General features: G+C 41.2%; 1 protein-coding gene across 4 annotated transcripts in view; it reads right to left on the reverse strand.

The window, feature by feature from the left end:
* Nucleotides 1-19,807, reverse strand: part of Cfap61 (cilia and flagella associated protein 61) — a 310,679-nt gene that overhangs the window by 275,471 nt on the left and 15,401 nt on the right. For all 4 annotated transcript variants that reach the window (XM_074074242.1, XM_074074241.1, XM_074074243.1 and 1 more), the window contains exons 4-7: nt 14,033-14,109; nt 13,154-13,221; nt 12,792-12,918; nt 583-715 (exon numbers count right to left, since the gene is read on the reverse strand). In XM_074074242.1, the coding sequence (XP_073930343.1) occupies nt 583-715; nt 12,792-12,918; nt 13,154-13,221; nt 14,033-14,109 (405 nt within the window). The remainder of the gene's footprint in view (nt 1-582; nt 716-12,791; nt 12,919-13,153; nt 13,222-14,032; nt 14,110-19,807) is intronic.

Below are 19,807 nucleotides of genomic sequence, written 5' to 3' on the forward strand. Positions count from 1 at the left end.
TTTTAGGAAATATACACTGAAATATTTAGAAGTAAAGGGGCATTATTTCTGTAACTTTCAATGTTTTGGAAAAAACATGTAGATAAATTAAAGATAGCAAGAAAGAGAATGATAAAGTAAACAGGGGAAAATGTTAACATTTAGGGAATCTAAGTACTTATAAATTTTCCATAAATGTGAAATTATATCCAAACAAAAAGTAAAAAATTAATCATTTCCTAAGCAAAATGCAGATTTGTCACCTCTGATCTCTTATATCTTGGGACCCTCATAACCACCTCCTCAATTATGCCTACAGCATCTTTTCCTTTCCCTCTAATTTTAACCATTACCTCTAGGGACAGAGCAAAGAATTCATAGCAGCCTGGGCATATCGAACGACCTCACAAAAGAAAATCTAAAGCTGATCACTCTGGTGAGGGGGGAGCTGCCCAGCTCAGAAGCTGGCCTGGTACCACTTGGAAGGGGATAAGTAGGGGAGGGGAATGGCAGCTCCCAGGGTACTCAGCAAACCAGAAGCAACATGACTTCTTCCTCTGGCTTCTCTAACTGAGTGTGTCCCCAGGAGAATTAGTCACCAACCTCACACACGACAGCATGATTCTCTTCATCTTGGGCCTCTATTAGTTCAGCCAGGAAGTAGTCACCATAAGTTTCCTTCAGAATGGTGTCATAGCGCATAAATATTGGCATGAGATCATCATGGTCTTCCACCCTGTTTGACAGAAAGGCTTCAGTTCAGTGTTTGCCCCATCATTTTTTCCTCCAGTGGAGCACCTACAATGTGCTAGCCTCAGGGATATAGCAACAGGCTCATGACATGACCTGATATTCTCACAGGAGAAACAGACAATAAAGATGAAATGCATTTCAATAATTTCAGACACTTCACAACATGATATGCACCTTGGGATGAAAAGTGACACTGTCAAGTGGCCAGGGAAGACCTGTGAGTAGGGACACATGTACTGAGACCTGAATGAAGAGAAGGGGATGAAGCTATGTTGAGACCTAGAGGTGAGTCACTCAGGTAAAGAGAACAGAATTGGCATGTTGGAGGGTGGAATGTAGAGCAGCGTTTCCCATGAGCCACAGGACCACGGGGAACAGCCCTTCCCAAGTGTGCTCCCAGCATCACTACCTCTATATTGTCCCAGAATTCCCTTCTGCTAACCTATGGAGAATTCAATGCCTTAAACGAATAACTGTAGGTTATTCGTTTAAGGCATTGAATTCTCCCCTCCTGCAGTATCATAGTTAAATGCATTTAACCTTGTTTATGCATCTCTAGCACTGGCCTTTTATTCCTACATCACTATACTTCTCATGGAGGGTAAAATGCTGGTGAAGGTAATGAAGACCTGCTCACCAGCTTGAGGATATCACTGCCACTTCCATTCTCAGGACATTTGATAGTGACTTTGACAATTCGTGGTGATGGAGGAGGGGAAGAACCAGGTTTATTGCATGGTGGTGATGCTGGATCTTGGACTCTACTTTGTTGCCATACTTAACATTCCTTTCTTATTTTTTTAGTACATTCTTGGGTAAATTTAGTGTTCTAGTTTTCCTATCTAGGATGTTCCTACACTGTTTTCCTGGGAAAATATTTCATAGTCATATTTTTTCATATTTTTCCTAGTGTATCTGATTTGGCTACTGATCTTGATTTTCCCCATCCCATTTTATCTTCTAGTATGTCTCTCTGATACTAATAGTAGCTCCATCTATTGGATGATAAGTATGTATGTAAAGCTCAGGGCTTTGTCCAGATTATCTTTGCTGCTGTGCTTCTCATAGCAACCCCCGGAGACAGACATTACTCTCTCCACATTTGAGCTGGAGGACAGCAGCGCTCATAAGTATGATGAAATGCTTTGCCTGAGATGACAGAAATAGTTGGCAGTAGAACCATGGTATGAGCTCAGGTCGGCTGGCATAAGCCCTGCCTTCACACACAATATCCTAACCTGACAATGCACGTCAAAAATCTTTGACACTCCTTTTGAAAATGGGTAGCAGGAAGCAAAACAGTTAAGAGGGGACCCCTTAGCTCAGGGATGAGAGGTCATTGTTCAGCCAAACATGTTAGAGGAGTTGTCCTCTAACCTCTGCTGGTACAAATTCCCCAATTCTGCCATAGCTTTAAACTAAACAATCTCATGCAGTCTGGATGAAAATCTCCACCCTGCTCTGGTGGTGAAATCTTTACCTCTGATAGCATAGGTTTAACTATTGGAATGATGTTGGTTTCTCATTAAAAAAACAAACTAAGTTTCTTGATGGAAGAAGTACATATTTGAAAAACCAGATCTCTGCTATATAATACTTTAAAGATGCCAGACACAGTGGCACGTGCTTGCAATCTCAGCACTCAGGAGGCAGAGGCAGAAAGATCAGGAGTTTGAGGCCTGCCTGGGTTATACAGGAGACTTGTCTCAGAAACATACACACATACACACACACACACACACACACACACACACACACACACACACACACAAATAAAAGGAAAACACACTCAGAGCTAAAGAGATAGCCAACAGACCATTGTACATAAGGAAAAAAAAACATAGAAGATAACTACCAGGGGGGACCATCAACATGCCTCCTAGGTCCCCATAATGAATTCCAATGTCAGCTGGACACTGGTAGCTCATGCCTGTAATCCCAGCTACTTGGGAGGCTGAGATCAGAAGGACTGTGGTTTCAGGCCAGCCTACTGAGACATCTCAACAGAAAAAACTGGACATTGTGGCATATATCTGTCATCCCAGCCATAGAGGGAAGCATAAAATAGGAGGATCATAATTCAGACTGGCCTAGGCAAAAAGTGAGACTCTATCTCCAAAGAAAGCAGAGTAAAAAGGTTTGGAGGCATGACTCAAGTCATGGAAGGAAAGTTCAAACCCAAGTAGCACCATCACCAAAAAAAGAGGAGGAATTCCAGTATTATTAAGGATATAGCTCAGTGGTACAGTGCTTGCCTAGCATGTGCAAGGTCCTGGGCTTCATCCCCAGTTCTGGAAAAAAAAAAAAAAAAAGAATTCCAATGCCTAAAAAATAACATATTAAAGTGCTGAGAAGCAACAAAATAAAGAATATTTAACCTGCTGATGCATTTCTTAATGCAAACACTTGGTACTCAATGATGCTCTTTATTCCTGAGATATCTCTACACACTCTGTGGAGGGGGAAACACTGGTGAAGGTAATGAAAACCTGCTCACCTTCTTGGGGACATCCATCTTATTGTTATTCATCTTTTTGTTATTCTTAGGAAGGAGAGACAGCAGGAGTCCCTATCCAAGCAGCCAGAATCTTTCTTTTTTATTTCCACTATCATCCTGGTGCTGATGTCATCCCCACCAGCTATCCCATTCCATCAAGCCAGGTCATCAATAGCATTCCCAGGTGTGAGGCTCAAATAGAGACCCAACTGCTTTTGGAATATGACTGTACATCAGATGCTCTCTTTAACTACCTGTCCATGTATTTTTGTTCATATGTGATCACTATGAGAATTTTCAGTGGTCATCTGTGGCTGGGTGTATGGAGGCTCCACCATAAATGTATCAAAGGCTTGTGGTGCTCTGAGAAAGACTAGCATCTACTAACATACTACCCCGAACGTGCCAGATCTCGCCTGAAAAGACTAGAGAAAAAAAATACAGCCTGAGCCATTCTACCTGAACCTGGATCCTACCTCTGCCACATACTAGCTGTGTCTCTAGGCACAGTACATAACTTCTCTGTCATAGTTTTCTCATCTATCATAAAAATAATAAGTATGAAGATAAGAATATGTGTGAGTGTTATTTGTACTATCATAATTATTACTTAGAAAAAAAGGACCAATAAGAGCAATTCGAGAATATATACAATCAGCAGGTGGAGTGAGTTTTATACTACAGCAGATAGAATCACTGTGCTGGCTTCCCATTGGTAGAAATAAACAATGTCATTCCATCCACCTGATCTTACAACTCTGTTTTCTTATTTCACTCCCTTACTTTAAAGCATCAACAAACTCCTCTTTGTTTCTGGTAGGAGCACAAAATCTTTTGCCTCCATCTTCCCATACTTTTCACTAACCATGACATTAATGGATGTATTTATGATCCTTAGAAGGGTACCTCATCATCCTGTCTCTATTTCACTCAGCACTCTGACTCCTTTGCCTATTCCAGATTTTAATATCCTTCAAGGCTCACCTCCATCCCACAACCTCCAGTGATTTTTCCTCCCAGCCCCTCTCCCAAGAACCCAATATTGGGATCATCACTGGACACATCATCTAGTTTTGATGATAATTTCTTATGGTCAAGGTGTGGCATCTTTCCAACCAGGGAACATTTTTGGGTACACAGAGGAGTTCTGTATCATGTAGTGAAGAGCAACAACCAACAAGCGCCGGTCATGGAAACCTTACCATACATGGAAACCTTACCAAGGACCCAAATACACCGACCATATAGAGGAGATGTGATTGCTAAGCCCCAGGGGCTGTATCTGGATGGTCTGAGCCACAGTCCCATGACAATGGCTCCATCACCCCTCTACTTAGCCTTCTGGCTCTACCAACAGAAAACCAATAGCTACTTCCACACTACACGGAGCCTTGGTTGTTTTTCATATCTATAAAAGGGGTGGGGCAAGGATAGCTGGAAGGATGCAACACAGTGATAAAAATGGTTCACTTAAGTCCACTCTGCCCACAGTAAGTCCTCAGCAAGCATTACTCTTCTTGTGAGGCCTCAAAAACTTAGCTGAAAGATTCTAGAACACTCTACTCTCTTCCAGAAACAATTCACTTCTCAACTCACCTGTCAAAAAAGCTGCAGCTGACAAAGCAAGTCTTTTCTCTGTAAAAAGAATCCTTAAAGGTATTGGCAAAAAGAAAGAAAAAAGATTCTATAAAAGAATGGGCAACAAGTCCCTTTTTGAGCATTCTGCAAAAAATAAAAGGCTGCATCAATACTTATTAACAGCCATAATTATTTTACACAACGGGGAAATAACTCAATATCTTAATCATTTTAAGTGGACCAAGATAGCAATCAGAAACTCCAAAATCAACTTTATTTATATGACAGACATAAAAAAGACTACTGTTTGGATATAAAAATCGGGAATAAAGGCTCAGAGAGACCCAGCACCCTAAGCCTAATCATAACCCTTCCACAGCCCATTAACAAAGTTGTCCACAATCAGACCTCAATATCAATTCTTCTGGAAAAAAAAGAAGAAGAAAACATCCAAATCTTGGAGGTCTGTAGTCTCTCCCTTAAGCCCTTCCTCAAAATGGATAGAGAGGAACTTATTCTATTCAATGCATTCCTTGGGGTAATTGATAATTTATGATCTTGCATCAGCCCAAGTGCTAATGATAAAGTATGACATCAGCCTTGAAGTCTCAAATGGCATACAGCAAAGTCTAACCCCACAGAAACAAAACACCCAGCTACAGAAAGCATTCGTGCAGTAAAATGTTTAAATGTGAGCTCTCTGAAGCAGTGAGCACCACTTATCATATGAACAAGAGGACAGTCGTATCTCACTGTGAATTTGGCACCACAGTGCCAGGCACAAACCTGCCATTTACAGCTTGACAGCATTCCAATGGCAATGACTACACAACAGTTATAGTTTATTAGCACAGACTATGATGGAAATAACACAATCCTCTGATAGAAAAGCAGTCCTCCTTTACGTCTTCCATTCACAATGTGACTTGGAGGGGGCAGCAATGTACTTCTACAGTAATCAATGATAGAATATTTTAACTTGTTTGGAGAAAAATAAAGGTCCATGCCATACAGGTATTGTTCTCTTGGGCACTTTGAAAGCCATGTCAGATAAAAATGGAGTTGAATCCACACCTTAAGCATCCTCACAAGGACACCTCGCTTGCGGCATAAGTATCTTCTAAACATGGCAAAGCAAAGGATGACCTGCTCCGTGATTCACTGGCTTCCTGGAAGGTGGAGAGCAGAAAAGACAAACTCATTCATAATTTCCACTACATCAGTTAGCCAGGATGTTCAGGTGCATCATGATGCCCCAGGCCCTGCAGAACTCTTCCTAGAAGCCTGTCAGGGCTTCTTAGCAACAAATGGATCCTCAAATGCCTCATCACCCCAGCCTACTGACTGTTCTCTTATATATTACCATACTAGGTACAACCTAGAGATGCATATAAGCTGGCTTCTTTTGAGTGAGAGGTCTAAGAGATGTGCATATTTCCTAGCCAACAAGGTGACCAACCACTGCATATTCACAGATGAAAAGTTCATGCAAGGACTTGAGGATAGCAGCAGCAGGCCACCACCTGTACATTCAGAACACTGGGCAGAGCCTCCTCGTCCTTCTTTGACAGCATTTTCCATATTCAGAGGATTTGGAATTCATTAGAGAATTCTAATGAGGATTTGCATTTCGTTAGATAGACTTAAAAATGTACTGCTGAAAAAGTAATTGTTGTAATCTTAAATTCTAGACATGTATTTCATCAAATGTGTGTATATGCATTTTAAGAAATCAATGAAGAAAAATGTGTAGAGAATCCAACTTAGTAGTAGTGCTAAAGAATGCAATGTGTTTTGATCAAACCATCCCTTTACTATGAACATTGTCTCAATATTGGGCAGGAGAACCTATAATTGCACCAACTGGATTTTTCTTTTTATTCAGATGTGTAAAACAAAGCACCTTTTTCTTTCCAAGATCTCTTATGACCTCTAGTGGTTCCTTAAGAAAATCAAATTCATCATTTCTACACTATATATTCTATTTTAAAAATGAGTTTTTAAAGCCATTTACCTTCGTCCTTGGAAAATGTCATGACTTTAAAAGTTAAGGAGAATTTTAAATATAAACTTTCTTTGAATGATTTCAAAGCATGTGCCAGGCCTTACCATCTATACTACTAGGATCTCATCCAAGAATCTATCTTGGCACACCATTGCTCCAGACAGATTGTCCACCAAGAAGTGCCACGAGAAGGTCACTGGTGAAATTCTGTAATTGCTCTACCTCTTCTTTTTTATTTTTGGTGGTCTTAGGGTTTAAACTCAAAGCCTCATGCTTGCTAGACAGGCATTCTACCACTTGCACCACTCTGCCAGCTCTCCCTCTTCTTTTGAATGCTTTAGGATATTCGTAACTCAAACACCAAAACATGCATTCCTATGAAATTGCTCAGAAGTCAAATCTAAGTGGATTTCTAAAAAGCATGAGACGATCTGATATTTCATAAAAGTAGTTGTCTTAAAAAGTGAAAAGTTAGTATTTAAAAACATTAATATTATGTTTTAAATATTAATTTTTCTATTATTGTTTAAAGGTTATGGTATTTTAAGGTGTTTTTATTTTCCATTGGCTACATAGTAATTACACATATATATGGGAGTATGGCATGATCATTAAAACATGTACACAAAGTGCAATGATCAAATCAGAGCAATTAGCATTTATATTTCCTTAAGCATTTATCATTTCTTTGTGTTCGGAACCTCTGAATTCCTCTCTTCCAGTAAAGAACTAGTTTTTCTTTAATATACTTTAAAAAGCAATCATGTTGAGCCAATATAAAGGTTAACCATATCATCAGCAAAACAAAACAAAACACCAAAGCAGCATTCCATGAAGGATGATTCAGTTATTTTTTACAACGCTGTCTGACAGTACATAATCCTTTCCTTGGTTGAGTCTTCCCACCCCCATGAGAACTTAAAGAAGAGGTTGCCCCCAGAAAGACCAAGCCAATCGTTTCTAACACTGGAACATCTCAAATCCACCACTGACAATTAATTAAGCCTGCTGGAGATTTTTTAAAGGTGTGTCCAGAAGCAACTAGGCTTTGTTTCAGAAATAATGAAAAACACAGAAGAGTAACTTCATTAATTAGTGTCTAAGTAGAGGGGCAGATTACAGCATAATTTTCCACATGGGTAAATCAAAGAAATGGGACAGGGGATTATGATGTTAATTCATTGGTTCTGAATATGTTGCTAGTTAAATGGCTGAAAGATAATTACATCTCCAAACCCTTCAGTGGTTTAATATCTTAAGAATTGTGTTCTTCACCATTAATCATCAGTCCAAATAACTACTGATGAAACAGATGTCAAAAATTAAATGTGTGGGAAATAAGAAAAATGAGGCAGCCTAAGAGGAGCACAGCTATGCTCATTTGATGTTCTGAAATGTTTTTCTGTTTCCCGCATTGTTCAGAGGGTAAGAAATCACAAAACTGAATTTTCCAGATACATGAAATTCTTTATCCACAAGTATCAAAACTCTAATCTTAACATCTTGGATAAAGGGCTTTTAAAAATGTGTCACAATTCTCCACCTTCTACAAGCAAAGGCATTGTCATAATGTCACAATATCACCTGAATTTGCTACTATGCATGTACCTTTTTATAAATATCCCTTCCTTATTACAAAGTACACACGGTCATCTCTTTTTATCAGGACTACAATCCTCTTGGGATTTGCTCCTTTCATATGTTCTGAGGTCTGGACAAGCAAACAGTCAGCCAACAGAGATAATATGAGCAAGACCTCAGATTGAGGTATCTGGAAGGTTTAGTTTAAGGTTTGTGGGCTCTGTCCACTGAAAGGCCATAGCCCATCCCACTAAGTTTTCAAGAAAGAAAATGGAAAAAGAAGGACAGACAGGAAAGAAGCAAGAAAGAGAAGGAGGGAGACCAATTTAGATCCATCAGTTATCAAGTATTTCCTAGAAGCCAGGCACAGAGGAGCTCAGGACTGAGCACCTCTGATATATTTCCTCTGGCAACCTACATCCTGAAAGGCAAGTGGAGTATCTAGTAAATTAACAAAGGCATCACCTTACTAAAAAGTAAAAGAGATAGCTGGGTTTAGGGGTGCATGCCTCGAATCCCATCACTCAGAAAGCTGAGGCAGGAAGATCATGAATTTGAGGCTAGCCTATGCAATATAGCAAGACTGTCTTTAAAAAAAAGCCACAAAATAATGAAAGAAACATCATTTTTAGATGGGCTGCTTCTTGCTTATTAGATTTTTAAACAAGTATGCTATTACAATACTGTCTTGCTAAATATGTTGAAAGCACTGAAGCCTTAACATTACTCAGAAAAGCAGTAATCCCCACGATCCAAATTGGGTATATTGCCTAAATGTTAAGAAAATACTTTCAGAAATATGCCTACCTCATCTGTAACTAACTCACCTGCCTTCCCCCCAAAAAACCAATGTCTATGTTGCAGATACATTAAATTATCCAGTAGGATAATTTAAAAATGAAACTTACTTTAAGTTCAAGTTTTTTATTCATTTAAAATGGAACTTGTAGAGGATGGGGATATGTGTCAGCGGTAGAGTGCTTACCTAACATGCACAAGTTCCTAGATTCAATCCCCAGAGCCTCAAAATAATAGTAATAATAAAATGTAACTTGTACAATAGCATTCATACTCACACATATGCCATTTAAAACAGCAAAATACTGTTTTGGTCTAACAGAGTAGGGCAAATTTTAACAACTGAAAATATCCAAGGGCTGAGGTTTTAGTTCAGCGATAGATCACTTGCCTCACATGTGTAAAGCTCTGGGTTTGATCTCTAACACCACACAAGAGTCCTACCCAATAAAAATATCTATTATCAATGAGGGTGTAAGGAAACAGAATTTCATTGGTTACAAAATAAGATAACATGATATTCTGATTGAATAATTTGATAAGATCTATTTTTAAACATTGTATTTATGTGAATATCTGGGTATTTCTTATACAGAATTTCCACTTCTAGGTACCTATACTACAGAAAAAGTACTTGATATGTGCACAAAGCTATTTACTGCAATATAATGTTATAGAAAAGCTAAAAATTTTTCTGTGTTTCATTGCTGTGACAAATATGACCTAAGGGAAGAAAGATTTATTCTGGCTTATAGTTTCAGAGGTTTCTGTTCATTATGGCTGGGAAGACTTGTTGGAGCAGGTCATATTCTGGCAGGAGAGAGAGAGAGAGAGAGAGAGAGAGAGAGAGAGAGAGAGAGAGAGAGAGAGAGAGAAGTGAATGCTGTACTTTCCTGGCTTTCTTCTTTTTCCCTTTTTATTTCATCTGGGCCCCCAGCCTAGGGGAAGATGCTGCCCATGTTCAGGGTGGGTCTTCTCCCCTTAGTTAATACTTTCTGGAAATGCCCAATCAGACACACCCAGAAATGTGCTTTAATCTCCTAGCTGCTTCTCAATCCAATCAAGGTGACAATTGAGATTATCCATCACAAACACCCAAATATATCTCCTTAAACCAAAACATTCTAACCCTGGTTTCCAAAGAGCTCATGTGCATCTGACAATACAAAACCCATTCAGTCCATCTTCAAGAATCCCCATAGTCTTAACAGCTTTAACATTGTTCAAAAGTCCAAGTTCAAAGTCTCCTCTGAGATTCAAAACAAACTTAGCCTCCAATTGTGAGCCTCCTACCTCCACTTTCTAAGTAGCTGGGATTACAGATATGAATCACCATACCTGGCTTGTTTTCTGAGATAGGGTCTTGCTAACTTTTTGCCTGGGCTGACCTAAACCCATAATCATTCTATCTCTGCTGCAAAAGCAACTGGGATTACCAGTGTGCACCGTTGTTGTTTTTTTTTCTTTAAGGGGGGAAAGGATTGTAATAAGGCTGTCTTTATCTCTCTCTGCCCTTCCCTTTTCTAAACTAGACAGCATTACAGTTTATTGTAGATGGATCTCTCTCTCCAACTTGACTCTAAGCCGCTTTATAAATATCTATATCTATATCTGTCTATATATGATATATATTTATCATTGCTGGGGATTGAACCCAGGAATTTGCTCATGCTAGGCAAGTGCACTACCACTGGGCTATGTTCCCAATCTCTGTAATAATAATATTTGATATTGCTTGCAGTCTTACAAGAAAGTGTACTAAGTGCTAGACTTTCATTTTTAGCTCAATCATTGCGACAGTCCCATGCTGTAGAAAACATGTTTACATCCTTGACAGAGAGGAACCTAAGCCCTACAGCAGTCAGGTTCTTTTTTGCAAGTTAATCTACCTGGTAAGCAGCAGAACAAACATCAGAATCTAGATCTACCTGATGCCATCATCAAAAGCTCTTAACAACCATGCCATAATACTATATGCCTGGTAAACAGTAGGCTCTCACTTTTTAAAAATTTAAATTTAGTACTTTTCTAAAGAAATTCAGCACTTATCAAATATGGTAATAGTTGATTGAAGATGATATAATTTACTCTTCACTGATAAGTCTGGAAATCATTCTTGTGAAATAACTTCACAGCGCATTCTTAATTTAAAGCACCCATGAGCTTTTTAAAAAAATTGTTTAGACATTTATTCATATGTGTATACATTGTTTGGGCCATCTCTTCCCCTGCCCTACTAGCTTTTCTTTAAGTGTTTATTTTAGTATAACGGGATAAAGTAGGGAGAAGTGGAGAAAAAAAGAGAAGCATTTCCTGTTCCCCATGCAGGAAATGGGAGTAAAGACTGCCATTAGCTTTTGTTTGTAATTTTGTGGTCAAAACTCTGGTGGGGTCAGTTGAGAAGTCCTCACTTGGGATCTCTCATGTGCCTGTAATCAGATGTCTACCTGGGCTGGGCATCCATGAGAGCTCACTCACACAGCTGGCAGTTGATCCTGTCAGCAAGAGCTAGGCTGAGGCTGTCCACCCCTAAACCCACACTAATGTCGCCTCTCCAGCACTGCCTTCTTGGGGCAATCAGACCTCTTTCTTATACATAGTCAATTTCCTCCAGAGCAAGCTTCCCAAAATAACCAGGCAGAATTTCCTCAGCCTTGCGAGTTCTAGAGCATCTCTTCCACTAAGCAACTCTGGTGAAAAGCAGGTACTGTCTGCCCAGATTTTCACAGAGGAGACACAGAGCCCACAACTGATGAGAGGAGTAGCAATGTCATGTTGTGGAGTAGAGGAGCAGGCCAGGTGGGAGGTGGTGTGGGGCCACTGCTGTACTTGAGGCATGCTGTAGGGGCACTGGATGGTAAAGACATTCAACTTGGAAAACTACTGTTTGGGGTCAAGAGCATCCTCATTAACTAAATGAGAGAACATAGGGGGGTTTTAGTGGGAAAACTAAGTAGTTTAAGTTTGCTTAATTTGAAAATTATTTTGCCCAGTGTGGGACCAAGGATTGTGTTTTCAGAACCCCCTAGCAGTAAATGCACAACTTTGTGGCCACGCAGAATCAAAAGAGGGTTATCAGATAGCTAGTCTTGCAAATTATAGCATTGAGGTGGAACAGTAAGCATCTCCAAACAAGGTAATGGTTATGACTATTATGAAACACAATTTATGATCCCTTAGCATAAGAACTGGTAATTTAAAGACTCTGGCCAGGCATGGTAGCTCATGCCTGTAATCCCAGGTTCTTAGGAGGCAGAGATCAGGAGAATCATGGTTGGAGGTCAGCCTGGGCAAAAAGTTAGCAAGACCTCATCTCAACCAAAAAAGCCAGGTGTGGTGACACATGTCTGTAAATCCTAGTTACTGGAAGACATAGTAGGAAAATCCTAGTCTGAGGCTGGCCTGGGTAAAATGTGTGAGATCCTATATGAAAATAACTAGAGTTAAAAAAGGGTTGGGGGTGTGGCTCAAGTGGTAGAGCACTTGCCTAACTAGCATGAGACACTGAGTACAAACCCAAGTACCACCAAAAAAAAAGACTCTGATAAAGGTTACTGTCCCGTGAAACTTAGATTACGTGAGGCATTGTTCCAACCGTACCTGGCTCTGCGAATGTGCAGCTGAGGGAAGTGGTTGTGCCTGTGACATATATGCACTGCAAACTCTTCACTGTACGTCAGACATGGAATGTTCCCCACTTGGTCAAAAACAGTTATGAGAGTTGAGCCTAAATCACAGAAAGAAAGAAAGAAATGTGTCCTAACTTTGTCAAGGAATAACTTTGGGACTTTAGAACAAAATGTAGTCTCCATTTGAAGTGTTGTTTTAATAGTCACAATCAAGCATGCACATAATACATTCAGGGCCTGGAGCCCAAACTTCATTCCATTCCCAAAAGCACCACCGTGAGCATGAGTTCTCTATGTAAGCTACTGGGGACAGAGGTGGTTGAGGGATCTTACCTAGGCTCATATAGGATGGCACTATGAGGAAGATGAAGTGCAGTTCTGGCACAGCCTTAAACACAGTCCTGGTGAGGAAAGAGTGGGTGAGATGGGTATTAGTAACAAAGTAATACCATTAGCTGGTACCTCATGGAGAAAAATGCTACCACTGAAAAAAATGAGGTGTCTTGAAATCCACATGGGCTCCTTTGTTCCCTGCCTGTGAAGGAAAGACCATCTCTAAGGCAAATGCTTTTTCTTCTCTACTTTTTCTTGGATTCCAAAGGGGCCCTCTTCTATCTGTCCCATGGAGGTTGAGGGAATAAAGGGCACCATGTCTATGCAGCACACCAGATTTCTGCTGACATTAACCTTTGACCTGGCATCTGGATAGTCTGGTGTGACATTACAAAGTGACTTGAAAGCTGAGCCCTCCCCCTAAAGGTCTGCACAGGCTGCCAGAGACGCATCACCAGGACTTGATGGCCCTGCTGGTCATCTTTCCACATGTCTTATTACCCAGGATTCTGTCATAGTCTGCCTGTTAATAAACACTTCCAAAGACAAGATTGAGGAAATCTATTTTTTAGAAACATTCAAGTTTGTGACACTTTGTTCTTCCCTTTCCTCCCCAAATCCATTTCTTTAAATGACTACACTACCTGTTGGCCTCAAATGGTAGCAGTTAAAGATGTGGACTGAATGGAGAGTAAATCAAAGAATTTCAATGATTTTCTTTCAGAAATACCATTGCTATTAAAGTAAAACTGTTAATACAGCCATATACTACAAGCAAATTAGAGTCCACCAAAGAACGTCCTGTCATTTAAAAAATATTTCAAAGCTATCCGCACAGCCTCTTTCCTATTCATCAGCTGCAAGGCACTGTCCACTCACCGAATAATCTCTTTGCAGCAGCCCATGGAGTACTCATCCACGGCCACAAAGAGGTGCATGAACAAAGTATTCAGAGGCTGCAGAAGAAAAGAGAAACACAGATTAAAGGCTGAGTCAGCATTCAGGCTGGAACAGAGCAGGGTGGGAAGGGAGATCAGACACAGAGATGCCCTGCATTTATAGATGACATTTGATGTTCAAGTGATAAGACACCCAGGTGGCATTTGAGCCCTCTCAAACTCCACCCACTGCCTTCTGTCCAACTAGCTTAGAATTACTTAAGGAAACAGGGATCATAATGAGTCCAGAGCAACCCAGCTCTTCCTCCTGCTCTTGGGGATGCACTGCGTGCAGAGAAGAGCCTGCAGGGGAGTGAAATCGATTATGAACTCCATAGTCTTGTCTTCAGGGGTGTCTATGCCAAGTGAAAGACAATCGCCCTTTCCCTGCGGCTCCTGAGTCAGCAGCTGCTGCTCTAGTCAAGGACACCAGGGAAAGATTCTTTTATAAAATTGAAGGATATGAGGCAGATGTCACGTTAGGAATCCAAAGGCTTTTTTTTGTTGTTTAACATTCCCAGAGTCCGAATCAAATATTGTTCCTGGGATCCAGAAAATCTGGGAGCTGAAAACTCAAAGTAGCAAGATTCTAAGGATTCTAAGGTAAACTCTCCCAAGTTTTAAAAGAGCTTCATCACATAACTTTTGAAGACTGTTTAACTGGCCTAAATAATGAGTAGTCTGTACATCCACATTTAAATAGCTTTAAGATAAAAATCAGTTGCAAATACCCGAGATAGACAACAGATAGAGCTTAAGGCTCTATCTCACTGCTGCCCAACAGAAAAATAATATAAACCACAAATGTAAATTTTCTAGTAGATACATTAAATAAGGATAAACATGTGTAATTAATTTTAATGTATTTTATTTAACCTAATATGTTCAAATTACTATCATTTTAATAAATAATCAATATAAAAATTGATAATGAAATACTTTACATTTTTTATTTCCTATTAAGTTTGAAATCTGGTATATATTTTATATTTACAGCACATCTCAATTAAGACTAGCTAATTTCAGGTCCTCAATAGCTACCTATGGCTGCTGGCTACTATATTGGATAGCCCAGCTCTGTACTTTTGTAGGAAATAGTTTAAAAAGAAAATCTTAACAGAGCAAGAAAAGAAACAAAGGGCAAAAGAGTGTGTGGTATTAATTTAAAGTTTTCAAATGGTAAAATCATGACCTTAACCAAATATAATATAAACACAAGTCAGAAATTTTTTCAACTTCATCAATTAGTGAGATAACTATTAAGATGATAAAAAAGATTACTTGCCCTTGAAGAACTGGATACTTTAGGTGACTTAATAAGGAAATGTCAGCCTGGTGCTGCTAGCTCACCCTCTTTGGGAAGCAGAGATCAAAAGGATCGAGGTTTGAGGTCCCATCTCAAGACCCCATCTCAACCAACAGCTTGAGACAGTGGCATGCACCTTTCATCCCAAGATACATCAGAGACTGAAATTGAGAGGACACCAGTTCCAGGCCAACCTGGGTAAAAAAGTTTGCAAAACCCCCTCCCAACTGTGAGAAGCTGGTTGCAGTGGCACACACATACCATCCCAGAGACAGGCAGGAAATCTAAAATAGCAGGATCCTGGTCCAGGCCAGCCTGAGCAAAAAGCAAGACCCTGTCTCCCAAATAACCAGAGCAAAAAGGACTGGAGGCATGGATCAAGTGGTAAAGCACTTGCCTAACAAGTGCAAAGCCCTGAGTTCAAAACCCGGGACTGTCGGAGACAAGGCTCCCTTTGTGAGCCATTCTGTCTTGACCTTGCCCTTGAACATTTTGCGGTTGTTTGTCCCAACTTCTCCATCTCCAACACAAGATGGCGCCGTCCCTGCTTCTCTTCCGGGAGTTTACCTTGCCGCCGGCGCGAACGTGCACCCTTATCAGAAGTCCTATAGCAGAACCAGCCAACCAGCCTGCACCTCGTCATACCCCTCACTCCCTCAGCACATAAATACCCCTGTGTGAACAATAAAATTTTGCAGCTTGATCAGAACTCCTGTCTTGCTGTCATCCTTCGTGTCTCTTGTCCCTTCATTCTTCCCCTTCTAGGTTCGCTACCCACGCTGATGTGTCCTGCTGGACGGGACATCTGGCGCCCAACATGGCTGCAGCTATTCCTTTGATTGTGGGGAGAACACCGTCCTCCGGGAAGGCTTGGGCCCAAGCGGAGTTCGCGACCGCCTCGGCAAACGCAACCGAGAGACAGATCCAGGAGGAGAGTGAGGACGGCGAATGGTGAGTGACCCACCCTGGGACAAGCAGTGTCGTCACATGATTTGTTTCTGTCAGGCCTCAAGGAGGCCCTCAAGACACGAGGGGCGCGTGTTAAGAAAAAAGACTTGAGGTCATTCTTTTGTTACATAGGAGATTTATGTCCCTGGTTTCCTCTCGAAGGAACCATTGATGGTAAAAGATGGCTCCGGGTCGGAGACTGTTTAAAAGACTATTATGAATCTTTTGGCCCCGAAAAGGTCCCTGTGACCGCCTTTTCTTATTGGAACTTGATTAATGACATTCTCAAAAGTGCACCCTTTGATAATGGTACTTTAAAACTTGTTAAAATTGGGCAAAATGCTATGCAGACGGCTTCCCGCCCTCCTACAGGGGTCTCTGATGGTGGAGGACCCACGGATGCTGTCAAACATCTTCAAATAATCGAGCTTTTAAAACCCCAAATCCCCGAACTCACATATCACCCCTTAATGTTGCCTAAATCTCAGATTCCAGATTTAGATCCCAATACATTAGATATTTTGGGAAGTACCTTCTCCTTGCTTAACACTTCCAACCCCACCCTTGCTAAGGATTGCTGGCTTTGCGTGACCACAGGAGCAATAATGCCCATGGCAATACCTGTTAACTTCACCATAAATAATCAGGATACCTGCCAATCTGGACTTCCCTTTAAAGTACAGCCTATGGATGCACCTACAGTATGCCTTCAAGGCAGGATGCAAAATAATTCTTATGATATTGACGTTGGGGTTAGTTCTTTTGGAAATTGCTCATCAGTTCTAAATTATTCCTCACCCACCCCAGCTCTTTGTTCCCCCAACGGTACAGTTTTTTTGTGTGGAGGAAACTCAGCCTTCCCCAGGCTTTCAGCAAATTGGACTGGTGGCTGTGTTGTTGCCTTATTACTCCCAGATATTACTGTTGTCTCAGGAGATGAACCTCTGCCCATTCCTAGCTTAGACACCTTAATTAAAAGACATAAACGGGCAATACAAGCCTTACCGCTCCTTGCCAGCCTTGGAATAACAGCAGCTATAGGCACAGGTACAGCTGGCTTAGGCACGGCTATACACTCTTACCGTCACCTATCTCAACAACTTATAGATGATGTACAAACTCTATCTGGAACCATTAAGGATTTACAGGACCAAATAGACTCCCTGGCAGAAGTGGTCCTTCAGAACAGGCGAGGCTTAGATCTGCTAACAGCCAACCAGGGAGGTATCTGCTTGGCCTTAGGGGAAAGATGCTGCTTTTATGCCAATAAATCAGGCATAGTACGCACCAAAATTAAACAGCTTCAAGAAGATTTAGAAAAGAGACAAAGGGAGCTATTTGAAAACCCCCTCTGGACTGGGCTTAATGGAATTCTACCCTACCTTCTTCCACTATTAGGCCCCTTGCTAGGTCTACTTTTAATTGTGATCATAGGGCCCTGCATTATAAACAGGCTGATACAATTCATTAAAGAACAAATTAACACCTTAGCCTCTAAGCCTATACAGGTCCATTATCATCGCCTGGATATGGAAGACTGTGCTCCTGAGACCTTCCTTTCAATAGAAACTCGCTAAATGCTCCATCTGGGTTTCCAAATTTTCTCTCTGCCACCCCCTCTTCTTATATAACATTCTTGACCACTCATCGCCCATTGGGCCTTCCTCCACTGGGCCCCTCTGCTTGGGGGAGGCAGCACCCAGGGAGAGTGATCATAAAGGCTTTTCTAAACGAGGGTGCAGGTAAGACTGCAGGAGGGTGGATCCTAGGATCCCCAGACCCAAGACCTCTGTATGACATGCCCTGGTGCATGGCGGTTGGCATGCTCCTAAAAAATCCGCCTCCTCAAAAAACATGCCGAGGAGATTCTTTTGAGAATTTAGCAAGGACGCTTGCTTACAAAGCAAAAATGATCTCCACCCTGAGGAACTGGGCCTCTGTCATCCCCTCTCAATAAGCCGACATATTCTGGTCATGTTTGTATAAGAATAAGGGGGAAATGTCGGAGACAAGGCTCCCTTTGTGAGCCATTCTGTCTTGACCTTGCCCTGGAACATTTTGCGGTTGTTTGTCCCAACTTCTCCATCTCCAGCACAAGATGGCGCCGTCCCTGCTTCTCTTCCGGGAGTTTACCTTGCCGCCGGCGCGAACGTGCACCCTATCAGAAGTCCTATAGCAGAACCAGCCAACCAGCCTGCACCTCGTCATACCCCTCACTCCCTCAGCACATAAATACCCCTGTGTGAACAATAAAATTTTGCAGCTTGATCAGAACTCCTGTCTTGCTGTCATCCTTCGTGTCTCTTGTCCCTTCATTCTTCCCCTTCTAGGTTCGCTACCCACGCTGATGTGTCCTGCTGGACGGGACACGGGACCACCAAAAAAATAAAAGTAGTAAGATTGCTGCCTTAGATACAAAACAGGTTAGTTTCCTTCAGGGCCATAAGCTAGAAACTTTGAGGCTAGCACTTTCATCAGGCAGGAATTAATCATTTACATCACAACTGGATAAAAATCTACAAGTTATTGCTGTTCCTACAAAAGCATAAAACAATCCAGTCAATAAAAAGTCAATCAAAGGCAAGAACATTTATAGGAAAGATTCCTTTTGATCTATTTCCAGTTTGGAACAATTTTTCTGAGAAAGAAAAATGATAACTGGGGGTAAAGAGTGTTAAAGACACAGGGAGCACAAAAGACAAGAAGCAGCAGCACCTAGCTGAATAAATACTGAATTCTTTGCTCAGGGGTGTGTTTGTGTGTGCATGTGTGTGAATGCACACATGTAGTTAGGGTGAGTCCATCCATGCACCCAATCAGCAGTTCCTCTTTTTCTGACATCAGGGCTTAGGGTCACGTGTTGGATTCCACTAAAAGATGAGGGTGCTGCTCACAGTCATGGCCTCTGGCTTACCACAGACACTCAGGCCGGCCCCTAGCAGGGATCTGGCAGGCTGCACACAGGTACCCAGGCTGGTCTCCGGGTAATCACTGACTTAGTTTTACTGAGCCAACAGTTGTGTGTGTGGCTGCAGTTAGGAGACATCAAATAAGCCATACTCTGTAAAGGCACTTTGAAAATTATAGAATGTAATAGAAGTCTGAGGCTCTATTGTCACTATTACAAGGGTGACTATGTAGGTGACAGTGGCACTGATAAGTATATCAAAGACCTCAGATAACAATGCACAACAAACATGGAACATCATGAGAGCAGACACATACATCTGACACTTCCACTAATTCACTGCTCTCAGCTCTCCTTAGTGGAACATGAGCTGGACCTTGCCAGCAGCTGGCTGATGGGGCTGCCACCTACCCTTTTTTCCCTATATCCTCTGGCCTTCTGAGCTCCACTACCAGCTCACATCATTTTTAACTGTCATGATGTCAATTACTTTCTGTGTGAATTGTGAACTTCTTAATCCAATAGATGAAATGACAGCATTGCAAGCACAGATC

This window comes from Castor canadensis, chromosome 5, assembly GCF_047511655.1.
Source record: "Castor canadensis chromosome 5, mCasCan1.hap1v2, whole genome shotgun sequence".
NCBI lineage: Eukaryota > Metazoa > Chordata > Mammalia > Rodentia > Castoridae > Castor > Castor canadensis.